At 32.7% G+C, this 15,755-nt stretch overlaps 1 protein-coding gene across 1 annotated transcript; it reads left to right on the top strand.

Annotated features, from left to right (window-relative positions):
- The first annotated feature begins 219 nt into the window (after nt 1-219).
- Nucleotides 220-14,517, top strand: LOC134705946 (glioma pathogenesis-related protein 1-like). Its single transcript, XM_063564659.1, has 7 exons — nt 220-299; nt 5,196-5,814; nt 7,155-7,231; nt 9,062-9,212; nt 10,723-10,850; nt 12,531-12,640; nt 14,468-14,517. Exons 2-7 carry the CDS (start codon nt 5,239-5,241, stop codon nt 14,515-14,517), a joined length of 1,092 nt encoding a protein of 363 aa, XP_063420729.1. The 5' UTR covers nt 220-299; nt 5,196-5,238.
- The last annotated feature ends 1,238 nt before the right edge of the window (nt 14,518-15,755 follow it).

Here is a 15,755-nt window from a genome sequence, read left to right as displayed (position 1 = left end):
TCTCATTAATTTTGGATTACACTGATTAACTTGATGTAATTAAACATTAATTAGATGCAGATTTGAAATTTAAGGTAATATACATAATAAAAATAACCTAAGTGTCTTTTTTTTAAATTTTAATTTGCAAAGTGACTGTCCCACCCAGCATAACATATTTGGTATAAATACACAACTGCATGCGACTTGTAAGTATCAAACCTTTTGACAATGCACTTGCTTATTTTTACAGTGCTTGTAACTGGCGTTCTTGCTTCACCATATGAACACATCGCACTTGGACCACCATTTTCAGTAGAGTAAGTAGTAGTATTATTCCGTGTGCAAAGCATGATTTTTTTAAATAATCATGTAAACATGTAATAAGATTATTTTTTTTTGTGTATGTAAATTCAGAACGGTATGTTTTATCTTCTCACTTGAGAATATGCACCTAAGTATCATCATGCCAGTGGTTGCAAAGCTACTTGTTATTTCAATTTATTTCAATTACTTGTACAACAATAATTACTACATATTATAATACGTTGTTTGGTTTGGCTAACAGCAATCATACATTGTATGCATGTTTCATTAGAAACGCTATTTTGATTGGCTAACAGCAATTTTGTGTTTTTCTGACCCTGAAATTCATTTAAGATAAAACTTTCTGACGACACGAGCTTCCACAATTACGTGCATAAGTAAATAAAATTAAAACATGATAGACATTGTGATTTCATGATCCTAGCTCAAAAATGTAAGTTTAAGTATGGGATGGTTCTTTTAGTAATTTTATAGGGTTGTAAAAGCGTTGAACGTGCGCACATTTTTGAATGAAGCGCTTTCCGCCCTAATACTAAATGTACTTGGGTCAACGCTTTTACACCCCATGAATTTACAAAAAAAAAGCATTCAATTCTTAATTGTCGTTAATTTATGACAATGTCATCTGATGTGATTTAGCATCACACCTCTTCATAGACAATTATTGATGTCATTTTGTCATTAGTGGAAAATTGTCTTATTAGCAATCATAACACTTCTCCTTTTTGAATAGTGTACTTATACCATATCATTAAATAGTTGTTTAAAATTCAATAAGCTCTCTAAAAAGCTTTAAAAACTAAAAAATAATGCAAAATATTTTTAATATGGAAATAAACTAAATATTGTGTCTATCGATTTGCATATTTTATTAAATTTGGTGGAGGTTTTGTGCCATAGGTAGATGGACAGTTCATGATCTATTTTATTTTATAACTGTTCCGAATTGGGAATAAATCGTTGAATATATAAAATGTGATTTGCGAGTTATTACTGCTTCGTCAGAACTACTTAGCGTCCATATCAACAGTTCTTTCTACCAAAATTTCTACCTATAGCTGATAAATTTCAAATAGACAAGTTTTTATGATTGCGTTAAGCCTGCCAATTGATATGTTGTGATGTTATGCTATTGTTTCAGAAAAAGGGAGAAGGTCTGGATCCATTAAAAGTTTAATCCCGCAGCAAATGTTTGCACCTGTCCTAAGTCAGAAATCTGATGTTCAGTAGCTGTCGTTTGTTTATGTAATTTATACGTGTATCTCTTTTTTTTGGGTGTTTTTGTTTATATATAGATTATACCGTTGGTTTTTACTAGGGATGTCAAAAGATCTGAAATTTAATACTCGGATAATCGGTCATAATACTCGAGTACTCGCGAGTACTCGGACGAATCTTAAACGTCAATTGAAAAGTATAGACTTTAGGTGGGATGCAGTGTTTTTGTTATTACCTTTCATAAACATATAAGCGAAATACAAACGTACTAAAATCATAGTTTTTTTAGTCTATCAAACAATCAATTACCGATCGCCGTTTTTACTAATAACCTATCATAATCGCAATTATTGTTTCTGTACGTGTTCAAGAACCAAACTAAAATAAAATGAACAATATTTGCATATAAAGTAGACAATACATGTATCATCTGTTCCTTATGAGTTGGTATTTTTTATAATACGACTTGTCCATTAATTTGTCAACAACAATATTTGACTTCAAATAATTTGTGCTTTTTCGTGTTGCTCAGTCTTACTTTTTCTGTGTTTTCTTTTTTTTTTGGCACTTTCGTTTGTCAAATTTTCTTTATATTTAGGCATGTCATTGTCAGTTTATTTTCGACTTTTGGGTTTAAATGTCCCCCTTTTACTTTCGCCTATCTTTAAATTGTAAATTAAACAATTATAGTTAAGTTTCAAATACAGAGTAATTGAGTTAATTTAAATGTACCTCTCATACTAATTATATATAATCACGTTTACATATAAGTCTTGATTAACAAACAAAGGTAAGTATTTACGGCTTGTGATGAGATAATTATTGATCCGTATACAAACACCGTTAAAATTTTCTCTAATTAGTTGCTTAGGGTTCACGGCAGGTCACTTTGATTTGATTTTGTTCTTGTTAAGAAATTATATGATTTTAGACAAAAAACTGTTTGACTTTCTATTTTGTTACATGTAGTGCACATGAAAACATATCATTGGATGGAAAGAACGTTGCTGGTACTACTATAACAAACAGTATCCTCAAAATAAACATTGTTAATTAATTTTATTTGTATTACGAAAGGTATATTTCAACAGAACTAAAATGAGTGGAAATGTGGAGAGAAATATCTCAAAATGTATAACAGGCAAACGAGTATCCGAGTACTAAAACTGTACTCGAGTACTCGGTCTTCCGAGCGAGTACCCGAGTACTCGAATACTCGTTGCCATCCCTAGTTTTTACGTTTGAATGGTTTTACACTAGTAATTTTGGGGCCTTGTATAGCTTGTTGTTCGGTGTGAGCCAAGGCTCCGTGTTGAATGCCGTACATTGACCTATTTTGAAATCTTTATTTGGATGGAGAGTTGTCTCATTGGCACTCACACTACATCTTCCTATATCTATGTTAACCATAAGCCGAAACCGAAACCAAAAATAGTAGTGAGGTAAATTGTGAATGTTTATAATGTTGAATTTGTTCAATACTTTTACTCTATGATATTGTTTGAAATTTGAATACGTATAGTACACTAGATGTAGTATAACTTCAATTCATCAATATACATTAAGCTGTTGATACTTTATTGATGATGTACATTATTCACGAAACAAGTTTCGTCGAAAGTAAGAACCGTACATAGTTCTAAAATAGGCGCAATATCGTTCTGACTATAATTACTGATGTGATTTCTCAATTCCCACTGTACTAAACAATAACCATTTCGATTTTCAAAATAATGTTGAGACTAAGAAAACCTTACATACTCGAGGACAAGCATGCTTTATTTGATGCTGTGAGCCACATTAACGAGAAGGACAACAACACATTCCAAAACTTAATTAAGAAAAGGTTTTTTATACTACCACAGCTTTTTAAAAACAAAAATAAAGGTCAAATTGAAATAAAGAGACTGATGCTGTTATTTTGAGTAGTTTCCAAATTCATTGGATACAGAAAGACTTTCGAGCCCAATCCATTTAGATATGGATGCAATCGTTCCATATGATATATAACCGTTTTCTCGTGATTGTTAGTAAACAAACTCATCACAGATACCAGGATTAAATTTTGTTTTTACGCCAGACGCGCGTTTCGTCTACAAAAGACTCACCAGTGACGCTCGAATTTAAAAAAACAAAAAGGTCAATAATAGTATGAAATTGAAGAGCATTGAAGACCAAAATTTCTAAAAATTTAGCCAAATACAGCTTAGGTAATATATACATGAGGTAGAAAAGCCTTAGTATTCAAAAAATTCAAAAAGTTTTGTAAACAATTAATTTATAAATATGACCATATCAATGATAATTCATGTCAGCACAGTGCTAACTGCTCGGCTACTTAGCGATACCATGTATCCATCTTAACATCCTATTGCAACACCATATACTGTAAGATTTAATCATCTATCAACGCAAATTTGTCTATAAAATGATTCGTTCAGGAAGAGTTTATGTAGAACATTCTATCGGAAAGAAAAAAATCATAAAATGAAAGGTTCTCTTTATAGGAATAGTCGGAACGATAATGTACCTATTGTATAACTATGTGCAGCTTTTCCCCTGCGACAAACCCCCCTTAACTTAATGACTTATGTACATCATAAATATATTGTATCAGCATCTTGAATTGTATAGTATTTGTATTAGTGTGTCTAATAATGGTTGAATGTAACTTTGCTTTTTGATAGATCCATGTGAATTAATGAATTGAAGTAATGTATCATCTAATGTATTCAAATTTCAAACAATATAATAATGGATTAAAAGGGTTGAGTTAATTAATATCATAAACATTTACCATTTACCTCACCCATATTTTTGGTATCGGTATCGGTATCGGTTTCGGTAGCGGCTTATGGTGAACTTGTCTAATAACAAAATACAATTTAAGTGCATGTATGCTTTGAGTGCCAAACTGTAAAATAAATATAAATCAGGAAATGCTTACTCAATAAGCAAACAAAATCCATGGGGATAGTATGGGTAGGATGACTGGTTTGAGGGAAAAGGGGGGCAAACAATCATAAAAAAAAAAGAAAAAAAGAAAACACACACTAAAATATGCTTTGTTGTTTTGTTGAATTGAAATTAATCAACACCAATATCAGTACCGTTTCTACAAAAGTTCTTTTGAAGAAATTTAAGGTTACTCTTAAACATGACATATGATGGAACAACAACAAACTTATGACCTCTTTGTTTGCGAATACAACATGAAGAGTGGGAAGGTCCTATTACACTATGTAAATGATGTGGAATGTCTTTTGGAGATGATTTAACCTCATATTGGCAGATATATGCAGTCAGTTCATATGACATCAGTTGAATATAGGCGTGGAAACCAATCACTTTTATCCAATCAACTGTCCTTTCTATAAAATAAAGATTGGCGTACGATTGTAGTTCAAACAATGTAATTTATATAATGACTTTGTGATAGTTTGAGGACACAGTTACATCAACATCAAAATGTAATGTACAGCTAATATATAAAACCTTTAAAAAACTGCAAATATATAGTTTCATTTAACTTTAAAATGTTAAAGTAAAAACGCAGAGCAATGCCAGAACGAACAAAGATGCATAAATGTTATGACAAATCTCATTTGAATGTTTGAAAAATTTAATTGTAGTTTTAATCGAGTTTAGCTTAAATACATTTTGTGTTACAGAGATGTGAGCGATAACAATCCACCACATGATGATTTCGATTCTATGATTCCTGAAGAGATAGCTGAGAAATTGTTATCAAATGCGATAAGCGACAAAGAGAAAAGTAGTACTGAAAGTGACCAACAAGATTCTAGTACACGACAGCTTACAGACAGAGATATCATAAAAGCAATTAAAAGAGAGCAAACTGAAAACCCATGGAAATTCAAGAAGGATGGGGACAAGGATGAAACAACCAATACAATGAAACGGTATCACGAATGGTTCAACAATCCTGACAGAATCAAGCGTGGAAGGAATTCAGTATTTGGTAATCAACCTGACAAACGTGGAAGGAATCCGGGTATTGGTAATCAACCTGGCAAACGTAAAATGAATTCACTATTTGGTAATCCACCTTACAAACGTAGAAGGAATCTAGGTATTGGGGATGCTCTTACAAGGGATATTATGAGTAATGCCCAAAAGAGACAGGTTAATAGCGCAACCGAAGCTGCAACACTGGACATTAAAGGAGTCACGAAACCATGTCGTTTATCAGATGAGGAAGCCGCTAGGGCAGTGGCTGTACACAGAGCATATCGAAAAAAGGAATATGCTGACAATATGTGGACAATGGTAAGTACTTAGCACAAACTTTTAAATCAACTTGATTTCATTTTATTGAAGATGATACAACAGAAGCAGAATACAACAAGAAGACGGTAAACAATAACAGAAAAACATTCAACACCATTACCATTTATCAAAACGACAAAGAATAAAAGAACAACAATACAACACCATGATAAAAAATGATCAAAAATAGAATGACGAAGAAAATACAAACAACAGTCTTCAACTTCGTCCAACAAAATGTACAACAAAAACATAAGACTGAGGAACAAGTACCCTAACAAAACTAGGAGTGCAAATAGAAAGGATGATCACATTCAACTACAAAATCGCTTCCAAATAGTCAAAACATGCCAATATTATAATCGAGAAATCAGAAACGAAATTGTAGAAAATAGCAAAATAATTCAAAATAGCATTCGATATACGTACGTTTATCTGTAATTGTTCACATCATGCCTTTGGGGTTTGATGGACAGTTGTCGCCTCTGTAATAGTAACACAACTCCTGATTATTATACACATACACACACACATACATATGTATATAGAAAGTGCAATAAAAAGCAACCTTACGTTGTAAGAGTAGATCTGATTCGTAACTTCTTCCCCGACCGGGGATGGAATCTGTACTTTTAATTTCTAACTTCTACATATTCTACGACAACAACGCCTAGCATTGCGCAGATACCTTATCCCATACTCTAACTCTAGCTTATAAGATAAGATTCGATTCTGGAGGTGTTACCTTCTCGTAGGAATTAAACAAGAATCTCTAATACATTACACGCATTATTCTTTTAGTGTACAGAAATGATCATCTACTCATCTTAACAGTATAATTACAGGATGATAATTTATTTTTAGAAGCATAAAATCACTATACATATACATAAACAGTTCAGCCAAAAAAGATCCGGAACTGATTCAAAATGAAAATAGCCTAAACTTTTTGATTTACAGCATACATTGATATCGTCAATTTCTACACGATTTACTCGACTTGAGTACCTTCTTATACCAATATGTAGGTGTGTTTTGTTTTTAAATAAAGAAAACCGTGTTGTTTTTAAATAAAGAAAACCGTGTTGTTTTTGCCTTAGTTTTCATTATTCATTTTAATTTTTCACATGCAGTCACATTCGTATATTGTTTTCTTTCCTTCTTTAAAGCTTTTCCATACAGAAGGTTTTGTTTTCAACCTGCGGCTTTTTTATTCACATCTTCTCCCTCCTTTAAATGTCTTTTTATGACAGCGAATTTCCTTTTAATTAAGATGTTTTCCATACTACTCACACTTCCAAAGCATGTCCTTATTATGTTTACATTTTTCTTGATTTCAGGATTGGAATGGAACACTTGCTGACTTAGCACAAGGATTAGCAGATGAATGCACATTTAAGCACACAAACCTGCAGACGTAAGTGATGATTACTTTTGTAATAGAAAGGGGGGGCGTCGATTGAAAAACAATATCTAAAGAACTGTCCTGCAGAACCCAGAAAAAATCCTTTAAATAAATGTAAAAAGCACAAAAAGAAAATTCAATGGGTGAAATCATTAAGGAACCTTTTCTGCTAATGAGAACAGTATGGTTTAGTCAGATTCTAGAGTTGCATTGTCATTTGTTTTATTGGATCGGTTTATGGCTGACTATTCGGTATGGTCTTTCCTCATTGTTTAAAAAGTAAAATAAAAAAAATACTGAACTTCGAGGAAAATCAATTCGGAAAGTCCATAATCACATGGCAAAATCAAATAACAAAACGAATCAAAAACGAGTGGACAAGAACTGTCATATTCCTGACTTGGTAGAGGCATTTTCAAATGTACAAAAAGCAGTATTGTAACCTATAGTTATTAATATCTTTGTCATTGATTTGGTCGCATTTTTTTTATATCGTCTCTAAAACTAAAATCAAAACTGACTTTGATCCTTATTCGTAAAAAAATCAAATCTTGCACGAAAGCCACCAAATTATGTAGCCTCCACGCCGCAGCGATTTCACATCCCAAGTATATATTTTTTAATATACTACCATATTCTAAATTTAAAAAACGATGAAGTAACGGCTTCGAGCGTCACATGGTTCGTTTGTCATTAGCGATGTTAAATCAGCCTGGAAAAACTAACCCTGTAAAACTATGTAATAAGTTATCCTTTCGTTACACGTACAATTAACTGAAAAAAGAAAGTCAACGTGGAGTAAAATTACTTCACATTATTTGGTGTTTTTTTTAAACACGGTCTCGTATTCTGTGTAGCATTTCGTATATTGTTGTTTGTAATTCTGCCTTTTACTTTTGACCATGGTGATTATTGTCTTTTTTAAATCTCGATTACAGGAAGCTGTAATCTCAATCGTCGGCCTTGCTTAACATGAGACTTGATAATTGATATTGCTGCTGCTTTGTTTCCCACCATTTTTTCTTCCTAAAATGTCCTGTACCAAGTCAGGAAAATGGCAATTGTGATTTTATAGTTCGTTTTTAAGTGCATTGCATTATCGTTAGGTATTTTGTTGCACTTAATTATTTCTGTTGTTATGTTCTTTCCTCCTATATTTGATGTGTTTCTCTCAGTTTTAGTTTGCTACCCGGATTTGTTTTCTCTCAATCGATTTATGACTTTTGAACAGCGGTATACTACTGTTGTCTTTATTTACTTAGCAGTGTCATTTATGAGTAAGTAGAAAACACTTGTTGGTCAGGTACATAGCTGAGTTTATATTATGATCAGATTAACATGTTCTCGCCTATATTTCAGTTACTTCTCTCATAGTTTTACCTGATCATGTTAAGTCAAGTTTATTTTCAACCGTCAAATACAACTTTGTTCTGTGTTTACATAAAGCTTTATTTTTGTTAAGGAATTTTCAATCCTTTTGGGTTTAAAATCATTAAATATAAAATGTGTTGCCAATAACCTTTTTACCAATCAAAATCTGGCGATTTTAACTAAAAGTATAATAACAAGCGGTATTCAAATCTCGCTTCGTATGAAAGATATAATCATCTGTTAATTTTTTTCAGATAAAAATAAATGTATATGTCATCACAACTTTCTAGACCTCTAGTTATTTTTTAATATTAAATCTTTTTTGTTGAAGGCGGGTTCGCCGTTACATTATACATAATGCAGTATTGTTGGATAACTGTCTCAGTGAAAATTACTCCACATTATCTTTTCATGTATACTTGGTCCAAATAAAGGCTTTAATCTTATACCCGAGATTCATTTCTGTTCTAGCCCTTCTGGTGTACATGTTGGTCAAAATTTAGGCGCTACAACAGGGAGTGACCATTCTATTGAGAGAATGGTGGGCTTGTATATGAACGAGAAAGATAATTATAATTATAAGGACCATCAATGGATTGGTGTTGTAGGACACTATTTACAGGTAAGTTCATTAAGATATATAAAATTGAGAAAGGAAATGGGGAATGTGTCAAAGCGACAACAATCCGACCATAGAGCAGACAACAGCCGAAGGTCACCAATGGGTCACCAATATACCTCACTTCCTACTACATAGATTATGTTCTCTCATGAAATAATTTATTTTTGCGTATTTGCAACACATCTATACACCAATATTGTATCACTTCAATACACACAAACTACCTCAAACGTAGAACACCATAATTCTTTGAATCGGTATGATTAAATCTAGATTGAACATGATTGTCGCATTTTACTATAAATTCAAAACGTATGGTGTACATATTATGTTTGACTGTAACACGATCTAATCGTGGTAACATGTTAGAACTACTGTCCTGGACTGCCTCACGATTTATTCGCGCTTATAATCACATAGGTTACATGTTTTAATCTGCATCACATGATGCATTACAGTGCTTGACTGTTTCACGATTAAATCTCGATTGAAAGATAGAATCACGATTAAATCGCGTTCACATGATAAATTACCAAGCTTGACTGCCTCACGATCAAGTCTGGCTCACATGATAGAATAATATAACTGGTCTGTCTCATGACTTAATCGCGATCGCATAATAGAATCACAGATAACTTTGTTCGAAAATGCTGAGGCGAAATGTTAAATTAACAGATGATTTATTTTTAAATTAGTATTGTTTTTAAAATAAAAAGTCTTGCACCCACTGTAAATCAAACTAAATAGGGTTCAACTGAAGTGTACCCAGATCGATTTTTTTTTATTGAAAGGGAACGTTAAAATTGCGTGTAATGACGAGTGAAGGGAGTTAAACAATATCTATGCTAAAAGATATTTGTTTACCAATCAAATAGTGGATACGTACACTGTCTGCGCCCTCTTGAACACGTCACTATATATAAATAGATGAACAAGCGATAGTCAAGTACAAAAGCTTCAAGGGTCACATACAATATCACAGAGTAGCGAAATATATTAGAAGGACAGTCAAACTCATATATAAAAAAAAATGACAACGCTATGTTTAAAAAAAAGACAAGCAGACAAATAATAGTACACATTACACAACAAAGAAAACCTAAAGACTAAGAAACACGAACCCCACCAAAATCAGGAAGGGATCTCAGGTGTCCTGGAAGGGTAACCGTCGTGTTGTTTATGTTATTACAAACCCGGTAAATGGTTTAACTCGGTAGGTCACATTCTGGATTGTAGTTAGGACATAAGGAACATATCCGATATCATATATGAGATGGTTATTCATAACTGTCAAACAATTCGTGATGACATTCCAACTTCACTATTTTGATCTCTTGTTTTAATAGCTTCCTTGTGACTAGCAACCCACTATCAAGGAAATCATGATAGGAAATACAAGCCCGAAATATCGTATCAATTGGGAGATATATACTCCGTATGTATGCGCTGATGGAATGTTGCTACATAAAAAATGAATTGTTCACAACTTACTGTCACATTATTGTTTTAGGTAGTTAATTGGAAGACCATTCAAGTTGGTTGTGCTATGAATAAATGCGACAACTTGTATATATCAACCCCAACCCAACAAGAAGTATGGAAAAACGCTTGGTATTGGGTTTGTGACTACTGGCCTCCGTAAGTAATAACAGTTAAGTAAAAAAAACAAATGTGGATGGTCCTAATATTCGATTTTTAAAATTAAGGAAATATATTCAATTATGATTATTGGTATGCTCACCTCTTGTGTTAAAGATCAATATAAAAAAGAAGAGATGTGGTATGATTGCCAATGAGACAACTATCCACAAAAGACCAAAATGACACACAAACATTAACAACTATAAGTCACCGTACGGCCTTCAACGATTAATAAAGCCCATATCGCATAGTCAGCTATAAAAGGCCTCGATGAGACAATGTAAAACAATTCAAACGAGAACACTAACGGCCTTATTTATGTAAAAAAGGAACGAAAAACAAATATGTAAAACTTAAATAAACGACAACCATAGGTTCCTGACTTGGGACAGGCACATACATAAATAATGTGGCGGGGTTGAACATGTAAGCGGGATTTCAACCCTCCCCTAACCTCGGACAGTGGTATAACAGTACAACATAAGAACGAACTATTAAAATCAGTTGAAAAAGGCTTAACTCATCAGATGGACAAAAATACAAGTGAACATGGCCGGGTACTTATTCATCCCGACACAAAAAGCTTCAATTAACAGACCTGAGAGTACTCGCAGTTATCTGACAGCTAGTTCAAAGCCACCGACAACTTAAAAAAATCATGCATCTATGTACAAATGTATGACGATTTGGACTTTCGTGGATGTGTACTCAGCCCTAGAAAGTCACATAAATCTCATCATTAGTTCTGTATATTTTATTCATTTGATTTTGTAAAATATATAGAACTAATCAATTGAAAATTAAACATCAATACCTTTAAATGTTGTTTATTGGATTCGTCCAACCGGGGGTCGGAACAGAATATCGGAAGTGCAGGTTGCTACAGAATTTTTATTTATAAATTGTTGAAATAGGGAAAATTTTTGTCGGTTAACTAAACTTGAACACAATTTGAGAAAAGCAAATGTATAGCAGAAATAAGAATTGGATACTATTCTAAGTAAGCCATTGCGAAAGAGTGCTCATCGGGCCGAAAAAAACACCAGGCCAAATGCCTTGAAACCATTTTTTCTAAAATAACCTCATTATCCAATTGTGTCACTTTTCTTACTTTTCTTATTTGAAATTATCATTTTACTGATTGGCGGCATTTTTAGGAAGCTGTGAAAAGTTTATTTGAATTTTTGCACTGCTATTCTGCTACAAACTAAGTCATTCAACTGACTGAATTAACCTGACAAAGATTGAAAATTAACACGTGCACAAATATCATGAGACGGTTAAGAAAACATTATCGTCTCTACTACAGACAACTTTAATCTAGTAATAAAATGTCCACTTTTAACTTTTTTTGGATTCGAGCGTCACTGATGAGTCTTTTGTAGACGAAACGCACGTCTGGCGTATATACAAAATTTAGTCCTGGTATCTATGATGAGTTTATTTAAATAAATAATGGATTTTGACAGAAGCCGAGTCGGACAGAACATGAAACATTAATATAAACATCAATTAAGTTTTTAAAATTATTATAAACTCATGAAACTGCACAGCTGTCTTTGATTTTTCCTGTAGTAATACAAAATATTGCATTGATATAACTTTGCAAGCTTTAATAAAACAGTATGTCACGTGTAGAAAGCAAAGCTGAAAAAAACTTTTTATACATGTTTTAAGTGTATCTACCAAATCAAGACCTTACGACTCTACGAATGGCCAAGCATGTTCCGAATGCATGGTACCAAAGGGCAGCGGACTTGGATGGAAATGTATAGATCAAACATGCCGTAAGTTGAAGTTTATTTTTATATGTTAAAACATTCAATAGTATATTAAAAGATCACTAAGTAAATGTTAAAAACAAATAAAAAACATATCTGTCAGTAATAATTACTGCGTGTCGAAAATCACAAATCCTTAAGGAGCTCCGAATCCCATTTTATGCCGGGGATGATATGAGATAAGTCAGAGCAAACACATAGCAAAACACAACGACAAGATTTAAAACGCACAACATAAGCTTAGCATATACAACATTTAAATGAAATGTATGAGGAATAACCATGAGTTGAATTTGGTATCTTTTTAATAAATCAATTGTTTTGTATTATCCTCATTTCTCTAATTTTTACTCGATTATTTTCCTGACCTGTTAATCAAATGTGGTTTGACTAAACTCAAATTGTCATTGGTCAAAATTCGATTATGACGTCTAATTTTTCCCCTCCTCTGGAATCTCAATTGTGACGTCATGAAAAAAGGTGACCATGTCTGTTGATATCAACATAAAAGGAACACATTTTTTTTTAAGATCATGCAGAAAAATAGATTATGATTGTCTATTTATTATCTAAAAATGTTAAGAGAAGTAGATTCCACCACCAAACCTCGTGCAATACGTTATTTATTCACTCTCGACAGTTTGATTTTAAATATTTAAAACGTCGGTAACCATCGTATGTTAAATTAGAAATTTTACTGTTTCAATTGTTTCGATTGGATCAATATCGTATATGTATGTTATATAACATGCATGTTACAAAATAAAGAATTATTTGAATTTCTGTATACATCCAATAACAAAGATAACAATCGGTATATACAAGAGCAAAGTTTATAGAAACTTGTGATAGCGTAAGACTATATTATGTATATCTCTTTCATATTCATTTGTTAAAATTTACTATTTGCAATAGCATTAAGTGTTCTATATAATAAGGATGTTCTTATCCCGTCCATAAAAAACAATGCCGTATTTTTCAAAACCTTTTCAACTTTTGATCTTCAGTGCTGTACAACTTTGTACCTGTTTCACGTTCGATCTTTTATATCTGGGCGTCACTGGTGAGTCTTGTGTGGACAAGGCGCGTTTTTGGCGTATTGAATTTTAAACCTGATGCTTTTTGTTATCTATTAATCATGTTTTTCTTTGTCTAATATGTTCTCCTATTTATTTGTATTGTAGTCCTGTAATATTATGTTGTCATTTCAATGTAACATTTAACTTTGCCATTAAAGTGCGAGGTTTGGCATGCCATAAAACCAGGTTCAACCCACCACTTTTATTCCCCTTTAAAAGTGTCCTGTACCAAGTCAGGAAGATGGCCATTGTTATATTATCATTCGTTTCTGTGTGTGTTGCATTTTAACGTTGAGTCGTTTGTGTTTTCTCTTATTTTTGAGATAAGACGTGGCACGGTACTTGTCTATCCCAAATTCATGTATTTGGTTTTCATGTTATATTTGTTATTCTCGTGGTGTTTTGTCTGATGCTTGGTCCGTTTCTGTGTGTGTTGCGTTTCGGTGTTGTGTCGTTGTTCTCCTCTTATATTTAATGCGTTTCCCTCGGTTTTGGTTTGTTACCCCGATTTAGTTTTTTGTCCATGGATTTATGAGTTTTGAACAGCGGTATACTACTGTTGCCTTTATTTATATTGAAATTGATAGTAAGAGTGAAATCATTTAACGTTCAGTTGTGATTTCATTATGTTTAAGAAAAAACACTATATGCAATTCGTCCGTCGGATGTGGATGTCTGGATTAACCTTCATCAGGAACGCGCAAACACAGAAATTTGAATACTTAGTAATTATGAAAACCCATTGATTTTTTAGGTGATTGTAAGCTTGACGGATCTGACCCAGACTGTCGTAAGTATGTTTAATGAAAGTTATTCGGAATTGTTGAAACTAGTAATGGGTTGCACGTATTTCTTTACATAACATTACTTACCGGAAAATTTTCAGCGGCATCTACAAATCGGCGCACATAGCGGATATAATTCATTTACCGTTTAATTTTTTATTGAAATGTTAATATATCTTGATTAAATATAAAGTTGAAAGAATTGATAAACAACAATTGTTATACATTATTACACCGAATGCAAATGATGATATAACGTTAGTGTAATGGTTCTTGTGATTATGTATGTCAAAACATCAAACGGAGGACCCAACAATGCATTTTGTAACCTAACACTCAAAGCTTTTATCTTTTCTTTTTAATTATGACAAAATATATGATTTAACTAAGAGTAATTAAAATTCGATTGATTGAATTGAATACATTTGTAAACATCACTTTCAGCATAATGTAACATACATATATATCAGTTTTCTTGGTGAAGTAAGTCAGAAGAAAATCTGACCTTGGGAAGAAATATTGAAGTATATGATTGATTAAATGATAGGGCGAGTTTCAAATGCAAGACGATACATACATCTTCTTCTTGAATGAACAAGACTTGGACAGGATTATTCTAAATGGTTCGTCCAACTAGAACTCCATAACACTAGTTCTGTCCTTTACACATTTTGAAATACTCATATTAAACAGATGCCTTCAGTTATCAATGAATTCTTATATTTTCTGCTTGAAAGCAGGTAGGTCCAGGTCCATAAAAGTCTATAGAATACCCACCAGATATCTAGGTTTGCCCATGTGGAAATACAGATAACATGTAACAGCTATGTTAACTCTATGGTGTCAGGTGCTTGACAGAATGAGTGTTTATATTTATGCAGTAAATATAGATATGATATGTGTTTTCAGTCGTGTATCACCTTCAATGGTGTTCCAATGGATGGATCTGTCGTACGGTTTAACTTGTTTAGACGTACTTATACATATATATATCTCAATGTATTGTTTTTATGTATGTATATGTTACCTATGTGTCCAATGCATAAATTTGATTAGATAAATATGTTCAAATAGTTAGCATCACTTCCATACAAGTCCATATAAATTATATAAATTGATAGGTTATAACATCCTACAAAATTGTTGTCGTAATATGATGTTCTCGGAGGTTCATCAAAATGATCTAAGTTTCACTAACAATAAACTTGAACAGGTTTATGTCAGCTCCTATAACTTGCCAGGGGAAATCGACGTTAA

Source organism: Mytilus trossulus, chromosome 2, assembly GCF_036588685.1.
Source record: "Mytilus trossulus isolate FHL-02 chromosome 2, PNRI_Mtr1.1.1.hap1, whole genome shotgun sequence".
In the NCBI taxonomy this organism is placed as follows: domain Eukaryota; kingdom Metazoa; phylum Mollusca; class Bivalvia; order Mytilida; family Mytilidae; genus Mytilus; species Mytilus trossulus.
This window is presented reverse-complemented; position numbering and strand designations above follow the sequence as displayed.

Bases quoted from the DNA above. Each gene is read 5' to 3' on its own strand.
- LOC134705946 (XM_063564659.1), top strand. From the start codon at position 5,239: ATGATTCCTGAAGAGATAGCTGAGAAATTGTTATCAAATGCGATAAGC. The intron at 7,232-9,061 runs GTAAGTGATGAT...TTTCTGTTCTAG, and splicing joins AAGCACACAAACCTGCAGAC to CCCTTCTGGTGTACATGTTG. The intron at 12,641-14,467 runs GTAAGTTGAAGT...TTGATTTTTTAG, and splicing joins ATGTATAGATCAAACATGCC to GTGATTGTAAGCTTGACGGA.